This window comes from Hyperoodon ampullatus, assembly GCF_949752795.1.
Source record: "Hyperoodon ampullatus genome assembly, chromosome: 18".
NCBI classification, from domain to species: domain Eukaryota; kingdom Metazoa; phylum Chordata; class Mammalia; order Artiodactyla; family Ziphiidae; genus Hyperoodon; species Hyperoodon ampullatus.
In genome coordinates, this window is record NC_136931.1 from 53,971,381 (window position 1) to 53,985,922 (window position 14,542).

Here is a 14,542-nt window from a genome sequence, read left to right on the forward strand (position 1 = left end):
ACTACTGGGCATATACCCAGAGAAAACCATAATTCAAAAAGACTCATGTGCCTCAATGTTCATTGCAGCACTATTTACAATAGCCAGGACACGGAAACAACCTAAATGTTCATCAACAGAGGCATGGATAAAGAAGACGTGGTACATATATACAATGGAATGTTACTCAGCCATAAAAAGGAACGAAATTAGGTCATTTGTAGAGACATGGATGGACCTAGAGACTGTCATACAGAGTGAAGTAAGTCAGAAAGAGAAAAACAAATACTGTATATTACCGCATATATGTGGAATCTGAAAAAAAATTGGTATAGACGATCTTATTTACAAACAGAAACAGAGACACAGACGTAGAGAACAAATGTATGGATACCAAGGGGGAAAAGGGGGGAAGGGATGAAGTGGGAGATTGGGATTGACATATATACACTATTGATACCATGTATAAAATAGGTAATTAATGAGAACCTACTGTATAGCACAGGGAACTCTACTCGATGCTCTGTGGTGACGTAAATGGGAAGGAAATCCAAAAAAGAGGGGATATATGTATATGTGTAGCTGATTCACTTTGCTGTACAGTAGAAACTAACACAACATTGTAAAGTAACTATATGCCAATAAAAATTAAAAAAACAAACAAACAATATGGTACCGGTACAAAAACAGACACATAGATCAATAGACCAGAACAGAGAGCCCAGAAATAAACCCATGCATACATGGGCAATTAATTTACAACAAAGGAGCCAAGAATATACAATAGAGAAAAGATAGCTCTCTTCAATAAATTGTGTTCTGAAAACTGAACAGCTACATGTAGAAGAATACACAAAAAGTAATTCAAATGGATTAAATACTTGAAACTAAGACCCGAAACCACAAAAGTCCTAGAAGAAAACATAGGCGGTAAGCTCCTTGACATCAGTCTTGGAGATGCTTTTTTGGATTTGACACTAAAAGCAAAGGCAACAAAAGCAAAAATAAACAAGTGGGACTACATCAAATTAAAAGCTTCTGCACAGCAAAGGAAGTCATCAACAAAATGAAAGGGCAACCTACAGAAAGGGAGAAAATACTTGCAAACCATGCACAGGATAAGGGATTAATATCCAAAATATATAAAGAACTCATACAACTCAATAGCAAAAAAAAAAGTCTCATTTAAAAATGGGCAGAGGATCTGAATAGACATTTTTCCAAAGAAGACATACAGATGGTCAACAGGTACATGAAAAGGTGCTCAACATCACTAATCACCAGGAAAATGCAAATCAAAGCCACAATGAGATATCACCTCACCCCTATCAGAATGGCCATCATCAAAAAGACAAGCCATAACAAATGTTTTCGAGGATGCGGAGAAAAAGGAACCCTTGTGCACTATTGTTAGGAATGTAAGTTGGGGCAGCCACTATGGAAATCAGTATGGAGTTTCCTCAAAAAATTAAAAATAGAACTACCGTATGATCCAGCAACTCCACTTCTGAGTATTTATCTGAAGAAAATGAAAACACTAATTTGAAAGGATATATGCACCCCTGTGTTCATTGCAGCATTTCTTACAATAGCCAAGCTTATAGAAGCGACCTAAGCGTTCATCGATGGGTGCCTGAATAAAGAAAATTTGAATGTAATGCAATATTATTCAGGCATAAAAAAGAAGGAAATCATGCCATTTGCGACAACATGGATGGACAACAAGTGACATAAGTCAGACAGAGAAAGACAAATATCACAGGGTCTCATACGTGGAATCTAAAAACAAAAACAGGCACAACACTGTAAATCAACTATACTTCAACAAAAACTAAAATTAAAAATAATTAAAATACAGTCCTTCAGCAAAATAAATAAATAAATAAAAACAAAACCAAAACCAAGTTCACAGGTACAGAGAACAGACTGATAGTTGTCAGAGGGGTGGGGGGGATGGGCAAAATGGGTGAAGGGGATCAAAAGCAAATTTCGTTATAAAATAAGTGTCATGGGATGGAATGTACAACACGGTGACTATAGTTGATTATCCTGTATTGAACATCTGAAAGTTGCTAAGAGTCAATCTTAAAGGCTCTCATCACAAGGAAAGGAAAATAAAGAAACAAAAGCCACTGAGCTCTATATTTTATATGGGTGAATTTTACGGTAGTGAATTATGTTTCCATAGAACTGTTAACCCCCTCTTCCCCTCAAAACACCTAAGTCCCTCTTCTGCTCTGAGTTCTCCCATGGCTCCCACCTCCAGAGGAGTAAAACCCAAATTCCTCACCATGGCCCACGAGGCCCCACGGGACGCGGTGGTCCCAATCATTCTTTGCCCCCGCCTCCCCCTCTTCTCCCCCTCACTCACTGCTCCGGACATGCTGGATTCCTGGCTATTTTGCCAACATACTAGGCACTGTTTTGGCTTCAGCAGTGGCTGACCCCTCTGCCTGGGAGGTTCTTCCCCAAGAGATCCACAAGCCTAACTCCCCCACCTCCTCAGGTCTGTGTTCAAATACCACCCTCTCAGTTAGACACCTCTGATCACTCGACTTAAAATTACAAACTCCTCTCCTCCCCCATCCCCCCCAATTCCGTCATATCTCTGCTCAGTTTCCCCTCACAGTCCTTACCACCTTTAAAAATTATAGAATTAAAAAATATATATATTATGTCAACATCCCCTCCTGCCCCCCTCAGCCCCTATCCCTGTGAGCAGTTCCTTGTGTATCCGTCTAGAGATGATCCATATAGAAATAGGCTTATAGGGCAATGGCTAACAGCATGGACTCTTAGGCAGTCTGAACTTAAATTCTGGCTTTGCTACTTATTGGTTTCAGGTAAGTTACTCAAGAGATCTGTGCCTCGGTTTCTCCATCTGTAAAACGGGCATAATAATCATATCTACCTCCATGAAATTGTGAGGATTAAATGAGTCACTGAGAATAGAGTCTGGCATATAAAATAAGTGCTCATTGAGTGTCAGCTGTTACTTTTTATGATTAAGCACTAAAATCTTAAAAAGGAAGAAAGGTCAGCCATCTGTACTTCAACCATGTTGACCACTGTGCGGCCTGTGTATCCTTAGACAAGTCCCTTCCCCTTTTGGCTTTAGTTGCCCCTTTTATGAAACAGAGATGGGGCAAATACTCCCAAGGGCTTGAGAAGCAATGACTTTTCCCGCAAACTTTAAAAAATAACTTTGGGAGTTCCTTGGCAGTCCAGTGGTTAGGACACAGCACTTTCACTGCGGTGGCCCCGGTTCAATCCCCGGTCAGGGAACTAAGATCCTGCAAGCCGCGACTAAGAGGCCGTATGCTGCAACTAAGAAGCCCCCATGTCGCAGCTAAGAAGCCTGCATGCCTCAACTAAGAAGCCCGCGTGCTACAACTGAGACACAGCACAGCCCAAATAAATAAATAAATAAATATTTTTAAAAAAAGAAAGTAGGGAGACATGCTAATTAAAACAGAACACCATTCCGCCCCCCCCATTGGCAAAATGAAAATGATTAATAGCATCTCTTGTTTGGTGAAGGAGTGGAAAAATGGGCATCTCAGAAATTGCTGTTGGAAATTTCAAATGAGGGCAGTCTCAGTGGAAGGAAGTGTGACCATGTCAATTAAAAAATTTTAAATGATGGTACTGTAATGACCAAGCAAGTCTATTTCTAGGAGTGGATCCTACAGAAATACATATATGTAAAAAAGAGGCATGTACAAGGACATAACTGCAGTAAGGTCCAAAATAGCAAAGGAACTGAGAGGCTGACAACAGGGTTAGATTATGGGTACCCCCGACCCCATGGAATCGTATGTAGCTACTACAGAGATAGGAAAATACATCATGCAAATTTAGATGAAATGAACAAATCCCTAGAATACAACTTAGTAAAACTGACATAAGAAGAAATAGAAAAGCATAAACAAATAAAATAAAAAAATAGAAAAGCTAAATAGTACTAAACCCTCAGAGATTCAATTAATTAAAATCCTTCCCATATAGAAATCTCCAGGCACAGATAACAAAAAAATTGATAAACAATGCATACATATGGCTCAATTTATGTAAATATATAGTTTTACCTATATAGAGTATAACTATATGTATACGCATATATATAGTTACATATATTTATATAGCTACAAGATTCATATATGTATGCAAACACATATAGGAAAACATACAAGGATGCACATCAAACTGATTATGATGACTTCTGAGAGAAGGCGTTTGGGGCTGTCCCTTTACCTATATTATTTCCATTTAAAATTTTTTTGTTTTTTATTTCTTTATTATTTCCATTTTTATGAAACCATATTTATGACCAAACAAAACCCAACCAAAGGTCAGAGTCATTGAAGTAAAATATTCAATGGTAAGAAAATGCTATTGAGACCTACCCTGGGATCTGCCGTCTGGTTCTGGACACTACCATACCCAAAGCAAACAGTAGTTTCTCAATAAATATTAGTCCAAAGGAAAAGCCCATTTAGCCACAGAAGGAGAGTCCACCACCACGTATGTAACACTGTGCATTTATTTACAAAGAGGTTAGAGAAACACACAGATTCTGGCCCCCCTGTGCACTGGGGAGTCACCATCGTCATAATAAATACAGTAAGTTTAAAAAAAGAAAAAAAATACTGGATCGGAACAACTGAGGGTCATCCTGGTCTCCCCCCACTCCCTCTCACAGAGGGTGCCAGGAGATAGAAGCCATTTTCCTTCCCCTCTTCTACCCCCCAATCCTCCATATCTGTCCAGGGAGGGAGGTGAAAGAGTCTTTCTTTCCAGGTGTTACCAACTCCTACTTGACCCTCAAAACCCCAAAGTCAGTGCTCCTTCCCTTCCCAGGGCACTCTGCAGGCACCGTCTGGGTCAGACACAGAGTCTCTGACCAGGGTGCTAAGGGGGTATCCTAAGGGTCCAGGGACATGGAGGGGGGCACTTTGTGAATGAGGGGGGGCCATATCTGGGCATGGAAAGGAGGAATAAGAAGGCTCAGTGAGAGAAATGAAGGGGAACAAACGGACTAAGTGTCTAAATTAAAATGGGGAAATTCAAACTGAATTACCCCTGCTGCATACCATAGTACACCCATAGTACAGATGAAGAAAGTGAGGCCCACAGAAAGGGAGCTTTCTTGCCCAAGGGCTGCAGAGCCAGCAGCTGAACTGGGTCAAACAGGGCTCCTCCCCCATTCCTCCCTGTGGTGGAGGGGGAGCCTTTTCAACCAAGACTGCAGAGGATGGGTCAGTGAGGAAGGGTCTTTGGAAGCCGAGAAAATGGTGGTCTTTGGAAGGGAGGTGTAGAAGGGTCAGTGATTGGGGGTGTGATGGTGCAGAGGCCATGAAGGGGGAGCCCAAGCAAACCTCTAAACTCACACTGTAGTCATGACCTTGAGAGAACCCGAACGGAAACGCAATATCTTCTTCTTGAGCGCGTGGGAAGCCTTGATCTTCACAAAGACTTTGGCGGGGCCCGCGGGCGCCCCTCCACCTGCACCAGCCCCTGGCCCGGAGGCCGCGGTGGCTGCCACCAACTGCTGCGGCCACACGAGGCCACCGCTGCCATCGGAGTCGCTGGACGCGGAGCTGAAGGCAGGCGACTCCCCCTCGCTGGCGCTAGATTCACTCTCCCCGTAGCCGACGCCGACGCCGCCTGTCGGGCCCCGGCGTCCGAGGGGCCCCAGGCGCCCGGCCGAGCACTCCGAGTCGCTGCCCGCGCAGCCATAGAGCAAACGGCGCTGAGGAGCTGACGGGGATGGGCCAGGACCCGGGCCTCGGGCGGCGGGACCGCGGGGCCGACCTCGGCGCCCATCGGCAGCGTCGATCTCGGCCGTGGAGCGCCAGCGGCGGCAGGACCCCGCGGCCTGAGCCGCGAGAGTGGGCGCTGGACCACGGCGGGGCCGTGGCGGCCGAGGCTCTTCTCTTTCGGCTGTAGGGTACTTGGGGGGACCCGGAGGAACCGCGGCGGCGCGGCCCAAAAGGCTGGTCTCGGACTGGGAGCGAGCGGCCTTGCGAGCCCTGGGCGAGCCCCGGCGGCCCGAAGCCTCGGTCATGCGTCCGCGGCGGCCTGCGGCCCGGGGACGCTCCCGGGGTGGGGACTGCTCCACGCTGCGGCCGCGGGTCAGTGGGGGCGCTTTGCGGCGCGCCGCGCGGCCGGGGAGGCCGCGGGTGGCGGCCTGCGCGCCTGGGATGTACTGTGCCTTCACCAGGCGACCCTCGGCCGGGCTGTCGGGGGGCGAGGGGGCAGCGGGCGGCGCGGCGGGCTCGGGGGCCGCCTCCGACTCCCATGGCGAAGCCCAGCCGCGGCCCAAGGGGGCCGGGCTGGCGGAACGGCCCACCGCGCGCTCCACCGGGGGCTCCGGCGCGGACCGCGCGCCTCCGGGGGGCGGGGACGCGTCGGGCGGCCGCTGGCGCACGCTGTTCTGGCGCCGCGGGTCCCCGTCCGCGCCCCCGGGACTGGTCCGGGGCTGGCCCGCCCCCCGGCGGCGGCGCCTGCGCAAGAGCGCCGAGATGTAGCCGTCCAGGGGCCGCCCGGAGCCCGCGGCGTCTGGCGAGTCCGGGGGAGGACGGCTGCACGGCCGCGGGCTGCGCAACGCCACGGCGTGCAGGGGGCTGGGCGTCAGGAAGGGCCCCGCGCGGGTTCGTCGCTCCGCGGAGGAGCAGGCCTCCGGGACCGCAGCCGTCGGGTAGGGCGCCGAGAAGGACCGGGGCACGGCTGCCCGAGCGCCCACCGCCTCGCGTGCACTGGGACTGGCGTCTCCTAGGGGAGGGAGGCAAAAAAGGAAGAGAGGCTCTCAAAGCCCTTTCCCAATGAGCCTAGGAGGGGCAAATTGCCCACCGCCTCTCCTACTCTCCCACTCCCATTAAAAACAAAACACACACACACACACACACACAACCTGCTCTCACCCCTTCTCGCACACTAGGTTGCGAAAAATCTTCACAGTGTCCTATAAGACCTTGAATGGTCTGTTCTGCATCTGTGTCTCTGACCTCCAACTCCTCTACATTTATAGGTTTTCAGCTACACTGGCCTGGATGAACGGGCCAGTCACGCTCCAGCCTCAGGGCCTTTGTACTTGCTGTTCCTGCTGCCTGAACTACTCCTCCCTCAGGGTATCTGCTTGGCCCACTCCCTCACTTACTTTAGGGCGCCACTCAAATGTCACAGTCTCGGTGACGTCCTCTCCGGCCATATTTTCTAAAATTGGAGTTCCCTCCCCAACTCCAAGGGACACGCTGTCGTCCCCTTCCCTAATTTTCTTTTCATGGTACATGTCAATATCTAATATCCCAGATATTTTACTTATTTATTTGTATATTATCTATTTCTCCCTCTAGAATGTCAGCTTCATGAAGACAGTGATTTTACTGCTGTATCCCTCACCCCTAGGATATGTGCTAGGAATGCACATAGTAGGGACTCAGAAACTTACTTGAATAAATGAACAGCAATTTTTGTTTACCTAATGGCTACCACGTGCCAAGTTCAATGTCTTAGGGCAGAGGCTCACTGAATAGTCAAAACTTCCCTATGAAGTAGGTGCTGTCGTTAATCCCATTTTAACAGATGGAGAAACAGAGGGCCAGAAAGAAGCAACATGCTCAAAATCACACAAAAAGGGACTGTTACAGCCAGAATTCGAATCCAGGTTGGTCTGACTCAGACGCTTGTGTTTAAAAGCATCCTCTTATTGTCCATTCCCTGGCTCTCGGGGGCCCAACCCCACCCACCTTACCTAGGGACTTGGGCCTCTCGCTGGCATAGATGCCCCGGGGTTCAGAGGGACCCAGGCGTCCATAGGAGCCAGATCCGGAGAAGCCACTGTCCCCACAGAAGGTCGAGGGTGGTGAGTCCGGACCTCCTGTGGAGCTGGGGTCTTCATAGAAACCTGGATTCCAAAAAGAAGGGGAGAGACAATCAGGGGGGCCTGAAAGGGGAAACCAGGGGTGGGGAGGGAAGGAGGAGATCAAGAGGCATAGAGTGGGGAGCCTGAGAAACAGGAGACAGTGGGGTGGGGTGTCCCAGGCAGACCCCACTACCTCTAGCCATGCTTACCCGAGCTGCGCCCACTCTCCTGTTCCAGGCCCCCAGACTCCAGGCTCAGGTCTCCCAGCTGCTGGCCCAGGTCCCAGATGAGCCCGGGTAAGGCCTCCTGAGGAGGTGGGGAAAGGAAGATGGTCAGAAGTACCCCCGAGCCCTCTGCCAACTGGTCCCCTATTCTAGGAGCTCATGGGCAGGGTTTCACTTTGACAGGGAGGCTGTGATTTCAAAAAGGTAAAAGAGTACCCAAGTTCCAGGATCCCCCTCAAGATCTCTGTCCCTTCATCCCATTAGAAAGTCCTCTGGCTGTCTAACTCTAGTCTCTCATGCTGCAGGCACCTCGTTCCCTCTTAAGTGTGAGAGATAAGCCTTCAGAAGTCCCCAACCCTTGTCCCCTCCCTATCAGCTCTTCCCTCTATCTGGTGCTCATGGCCCCTTAACCCTCATTAGAATGTCCCTCTTTGGGTGTAACTTCAGGTCTTCTTGCTGTAAGGGCAGTTCACCACTAAAAGTTGGTGTTGAGGACCTAGCAGATCTCTTAGCCATCCATTCATCTGCTTTCTCCCAGACTTTGACTCTCCTTTCTCAGATGCTCCTATCTTCCCCCACTGCTCCTTATCACCAATGGAAGGTCCTTCTGCAAGTCTTCCTTAAGTCCTTCCTGCTGCAGATTTTTAAAAAAATAAATTTATTTATTTATTTTTGGCTGAGTTGGGTCTTTGTTGCTGTGTGCGGGCTTTTCTCTAGTTGCGGCGAGTGGGGTCTTCTCATTGCAGAGCATGGGCTCTAGGCTCACGGGCTTCAGCAGTTGTGGCACGTGAGCTCTAGAGCATAGGCTCAGTAGTTGTGGTGCAGGGGCTTAGTTGCTCCGCAGCATGTGGGATCTTCCTGGACCAGGGATCGAACACCGTGTCCCCTGCACTGGCAGGCGGATTCTTAACCACTGCACCACCAGGGAATTCCCCTGCTGCAGACTGACTCTTTCCCTCATTTGGGTGACATAGGCTGACCATGACTCATAAATCTTTGCTCCTCCTCTCAGAAAGAATCCCCCCCATGCCTACTGGAAAGTCCTTCTGTGAATCTAGCCTTAGTGGTATTGTACTACAGCGGTGAACCCCAGCGGGTTCCTTTGTCCCCAGCAGGGACCACATCCTCCTCCTGCCCTTGCTCCATTCTCACCCAGAAGCCCCCATTGTCTGCTGCAGCTCCGCATCCCCATGGGAAATTTCGATGGAGTCTACCCTGGATCCTTGCTGCAGGAAAAGACCATTTCCTATCAGATGTGGATAAATGAAGGTGAAAAAGGTGAAAACCCTTTAAAAGGGGAGTGACTATGACGCGGTGGGGGTAGGGGCTGAGGCAACACAGATGGGGTCTCCAAGACACTAGGACTTAACCCCATTTTGGAAAACAGGGCCAGAGCCAGGAAGAGTCTCACGCGGATCTGGGTGAGGCCAGAGGTGGTGGCAGCCTCAGGCAGACGGTTGACCCTCAGACAAAAGCGGCTTGTCTGGACGGCAGGCGGCAGGAGGGAGGGAAGGAGGGAGGAGGGGCTGAGAGGGCAGACGCCCAGCCTTGCCTATTTAGGGCAGAAAGACTGGCCGGCTCCCCCGCAGACAACACCCCCACCCCCGCCCCGCAGCTTCCTACTCCTTTGGCTGCTCTCCTGGGCCCCAGTCCCCACCCCTCCCCCCTGGAACAGAAGCCCCCATCTGGGCTTGTTTATGGGAGGAAAGTCAACAAATCGTTTCACTTTGGGCTCCTGTCCTGGGTGTACAGAGATGCTCAGGGTGGTGTCATCTTTGAGCAGAAGCCAGGAATGCAGCCGAATTGTGCAGCCTCAGGGTGGCTAAAAAACATCAAGGACCGCCCCTATACCCCATAACCTGTCCCCCACTAATCATGCCCTTGCTAACTCTGCTGGAGCCACACTGGCCTCCTTGCTGTTCCCTGAACATATCACACATGCTTCTACCTCGGTGGGATGTGTTTCCCCAGCATACCTTCCTGGCTCTCTCCCTTGCTTCATTCAGATTGTTACATGCTCCCTTCTCTGACCACTCTTTCCAGAATAGCTCCTCATCATTCTGCACCTGGGTTGCCCTGCCTTCTTTCCAACATAGCAGTAATGACCTCCTGACTTAAAGTGACATATCAGGCTATTTGTTTATTGTCTTTCTCACTATATTGTCAGCCCCAGCCCCAGGAGGGCAGAGATTTTTGTCTGTTTTGTATACTGCTGTGCCTTCCCCCACCTCCATATGTACCCCCGAACCCGCCCCAGTGCCTAGAACAGCTCCTGGCACAAAGTAGGTGCTCAGGAAATATTTGAGGAAGGAATGAATGAATACCACAGAATACTACACAACTGTTAAAATGGAATGAGGCAGTTTCTATATAGAACCATCCCCAAGACCTATCATGGAGTGGAAAAAGAAAAATGCAGAATGTATAGTATAAGGGTGAGTCAGAACTACCTGGGGGTCGTGTTAAAACCTAAATTACTGGGTCTGACCTCCAGAGCTTCTGATTCCAGGCAGAAGCCTGAGAATTTGCATTTCTAACAAGCTCCCCAGTGATGCTGCTAGTGGTCCAGCGGGCCACACTTTGAAAACCACTGCCCATAGTCTCTGACACCTCACCCAAGAAACTGGAATTTGAAAAAAAGCAAAGCGAACTCTACGTTTCTTGGTATGTAAGCTGTTTCTGCGCATAGATGCAGAACTCACACCAGGGTGACAATGGTGGTGATCACAGGGGAGAGGGTGCATTTAGGGGGTCAAGGGAGGGATGAGGGGACTGGATGGTAGGATGAAGTGTTTATGGAGGCATGGCTGGGAGCCAAATTGCCAGGGTTCAAATTCAGGTCTGCCACTTCCCAGCTGTGTGACCTTAAGCAGGTTACTTCACCTCTCTGGGCCTTAGTTTCCTCATCTGTAACATGGGCATCATTCGACTCCCTCTCCTATGAGGTTGTTGTGAGGATTAAATGAGTTTAAACAGCAGTTCCTTTTAGGCACTTAATAAATGCTGGCTTTTGTTATTACATGAAAGCTATGAATTTCTAACAAGGAAAATATAAAATCATGTTTTACTTGTGTAATTAGGAATAAGAGAAAAAAGATTTTTTTTTTCCGGTAAGTTCTGCAGGTCTAATTTCAGTTCTTCCACTGCAGGGAAGAGTAGGAGTTTGGAAGATAAACAGCAGAGGCCTCCTCCTCCCCTGTGCCTAGACCCCCCAGCACCCCCCTAGTCTACACCCCCCCCATTTGTAAGTCTGACCTCATTCCTTCCAGCTGCAAAGGGATGAATCTTTAAAAGACCAGAAGGTCCTTGGCCTGAATCTGGCTCCCTGCCTACCCACAATGCCCCTCATGCTTTTTTTGCAAGCCCTTCAGCAAGTGGGCCTGAGGCTCTCTAGCTCAGGCAGGTTTAATGTGAATGTGGTTCGGACCCCCGGAGACCCCTCTGCCCAAGCTTTCCCAGACCTTGGCTGCCCCCACTCACATGCCCCTAATCTGTGTCCAATTCCCTTTATCTCTGTTAGGAAGTCCTTCTGCAAGTCTAACTTTAATCCTTCTTGCTGGAAGGGGACCATTTTCCTTGGTGGGAGAGAACAGGACTCCTGCCCCCATTCAGGATTCTTGCCTCTTTTCTCTGAGATACCTCTAATCTTTCCCTTCATCCCCATCATTCCTATTAGAAACGAATCAACTCTGGCTTCCATCTTTCTTGCTTCAAAGGGAGTGTATTCCTGGGAGGGGGGTGGAGGAGTGGAAGGGGTAAGCATCACACAACAGAGACTCAGGGATCAGAGGAGGCTCCCACCCCCTCTTTGGAAGGACCCAGGAACCCCCAACACCAGAGGAGTTTATATTTAGCGCTTCTCTGCTCCTCCCTCAGTGGCGCTGTCTCCTTCCCGTTGCCTGCCACCGCCTCCTCCCTGACGCTGGGACGGAGCTTTGCCTGGAGATTGTGGGGGGAAGAGGCCCCTCCACTACCACCTCGTGGGGGAGATACTGAGGGCTGGGGGGTAGACAGAGGGGCAGAGAAGGGGGAGACTGAGGCAGAGAGAGGCAGAGGATGAGGGACAGGGAGGCAGGACACAGCTGGCCCATCCGCATGCCTTCTCCCTCTCCTTGGAGGGGTGGGAGGTGCCTTCCCAAGCCCAGCCAGCTCGGGGTGGGGTGAGCTGCTGAAGGCCCCTACAACGCGTCTCTAACTTTGGGAGGGGGTGAGGCCTCCCACAGCTGTTTCTGTTTCCAGAGAAGAATGTGCAGGGTCCCTCTCCCCGCCGGGGGTGGGGGGGCTGGTGGGGAGGGACTGGGCTTGCAGCCCCAGAGTCTGGCTTCAGTATTCCTCCCCATTCTCCATCTGGGGAGGGGGCAGTCGAGGTCAGTAGCAGGGAGAGCCCCCTCCCCCACTACCTCGGCTCAGGTTTCCCCAAACGGGAAGCTCTGACCACCCACAGGCTTGGGGATGGGATCAGCAAGTGAAGCCCGGGTCTGGGGCCTGGCGGGCTGGGGGGAGGGGAAGAGAGAGAGGGACAAGGATGTGGGGCAGGAAGAGAGAGAGAGGTGCAGAAATGCGAGAAGGGAAGGCCAGGGAGACAGAGATAGAGAGACAGAGGATTGAGAAAGACGGAGAAATAGACACAAAGTCACAGAGATGGGGCAGTTGGGAAAGAGTGCAAGAAACACAGGAAGAGATCAGGAGAATTAAGAAATGGCATAGAGAGGGAAAGAGGGGTGATGCTCCTTAAGTCATTCTGGAGACCTCTGCCTCATCTTCCACCATCAGAGCACCCAGGGAATCTAGAAGTCAGACACCCATGCTGCCTCAATCTGCCATCTCTGGGCTTAACCAGGGCTGTGGCCAGGTAGGAAAGGAGGGAAAGTGTCACAGAGGGTCAAGATCACCGTGGGATCCTCAGGGACTGTGAACTTCCTCTCAGCAGCAATCCCTCCCTCAGGAGGCCTAGGATCCCCTCCCCCCTCCCCGCCCCCTCCGGAGATCTCCAAGCACACCAGGACTTAGGGAAGTCTTGGCCCCGGTATGGAGGCCGGGAGAGAGGCATGTTTGGATCCTGCCGTGTGACCTTGGGTGAGTCGTTTGCCTTCTCTGAGACTCAGGGTTTTTTTCTCTATGAAGTGGGAACTATCACCCCCTGTCCCCCAAGCTGCAAGACAACGCCTGCCAAATACTCAGCCTGGGCTTGACACATACTTGGTGCCCAGATGGATTTTCTTTGGGGAAGGGGTGTAGGGAATGGGCCTGAGGGTCCGGCGGAGGCAATGCAGCCCCCTTCCCCAGTTTGGGGGCGGGGAGGCCTGATCCCGCCCGCCGCCCCGACCCTCCAGCCCCACCCCCCTCTCCTTTCCCCCTCCTCCCTCCCCCACCCGGACGGGTGTCTGAGCATCCAGCCGAGACAGGCGGACAGACAGACACAGAACGACGGGGGCAGAGGGACGGACGGACAGGCGGCCCCTCACCAGCTGCTCTTCCAGGGCCGCTGCGGCCCGGCGCGCCGCCGCCGCATCTTCGTCCTCGTCGGCGTCCTCCTCGTCCTCGGCCTCGGCGCCCCCCATTCCGGGCTGGGCCAGCCGCAGCGCCTGCTGCACGCGGTACTCCTGCCTCTCCCGGAGCCAGTGTAACTCGCAGAGCCCGGCCAGGCTGCCCTCCAGCCAGCCCCGCAGCCGACCCCTCTCGGGGCTCACCGGGAAGGAGAAGGCCCGGATCATGGCTGCGGCCCCCCGCCCCAGCCCGGCCGGGCCCCGCGGCCACCCCTCTCCCGGTCCCACCTCCCCGCCCCAAGAGCCCGCCTGCCCGCCCGCCCGCTGGCCCGGCTGTCACCGTCTCATCTGCATAGGCGCCCGCCCATTGGGCCGCCCACCCGCGCCTTATCTGCATGGCCGCGCCCCCGGCGACGGAGCAACCATCGCTTATTGGCTGGTACCCTTCCTTACGAAGATGCTCTGCTGTGCACCCGCGCCCCCCAACGCGACGCATGCTCGCAGCTGCCTACTCGCTCTGCTTACTGGCCTCTTCGCCACGCCCCCCTTCTCACCTCCCTTTGGGCTGTGGCCATGCCCCCACGCGTCACCATGAAATAAGTCTGCCCTTGCCCCGATGTCATTGGTCCTTGTCTGCCCTGCAGCTGGTTCCGCCCCCTTGCAGGAGAGGTCTGGCTACCATTGGGCTGTCCCGCGAGAGGGGAAGGGGTGATCTATAAATAGAGAATCTGTCCCCGTGACATTTTGGCAGCTGCTCCTCTCCCCCCACCCCTCGTAACCTTCAGCTTCTGAGGCTGAGCGGGGGGTCGGAAAGGGTTTGAGAGTCGAGTGCTGATTTTGCCTGCTCTTCCAGGAAGCCTTCCCAGACATTCAGCTGTAAAACTAGAGGGCCAGACCACTAAAAATTGGTAATCCTCCCATAAAATTGTGCTTCTAAGCGAGGCCGGCTTCACGGGCATACGACCGGCTTAGAAGGGCCCCGAGCTTGG

General features: G+C 51.7%; 1 protein-coding gene across 1 annotated transcript; it reads right to left on the reverse strand.

Annotated features, from left to right (window-relative positions):
- Nucleotides 1–5,365: 5,365 nt before the first annotated feature.
- On the reverse strand, nt 5,366–13,950 carry DACT3 (dishevelled binding antagonist of beta catenin 3; the record flags this gene model as incomplete). The annotated part of the gene is made up of 4 exons (XM_079722936.1): nt 13,533–13,950; nt 8,053–8,149; nt 7,733–7,885; nt 5,366–6,753 (listed from the first exon to the last, which is right to left on the reverse strand). The coding sequence occupies exons 1-4, from the start codon at nt 13,779–13,781 to the stop codon at nt 5,366–5,368; spliced, it is 1,887 nt and encodes a 628-aa protein (XP_079579062.1). The 5' UTR covers nt 13,782–13,950.
- Between the last annotated feature and the right edge of the window lie 592 nt (nt 13,951–14,542).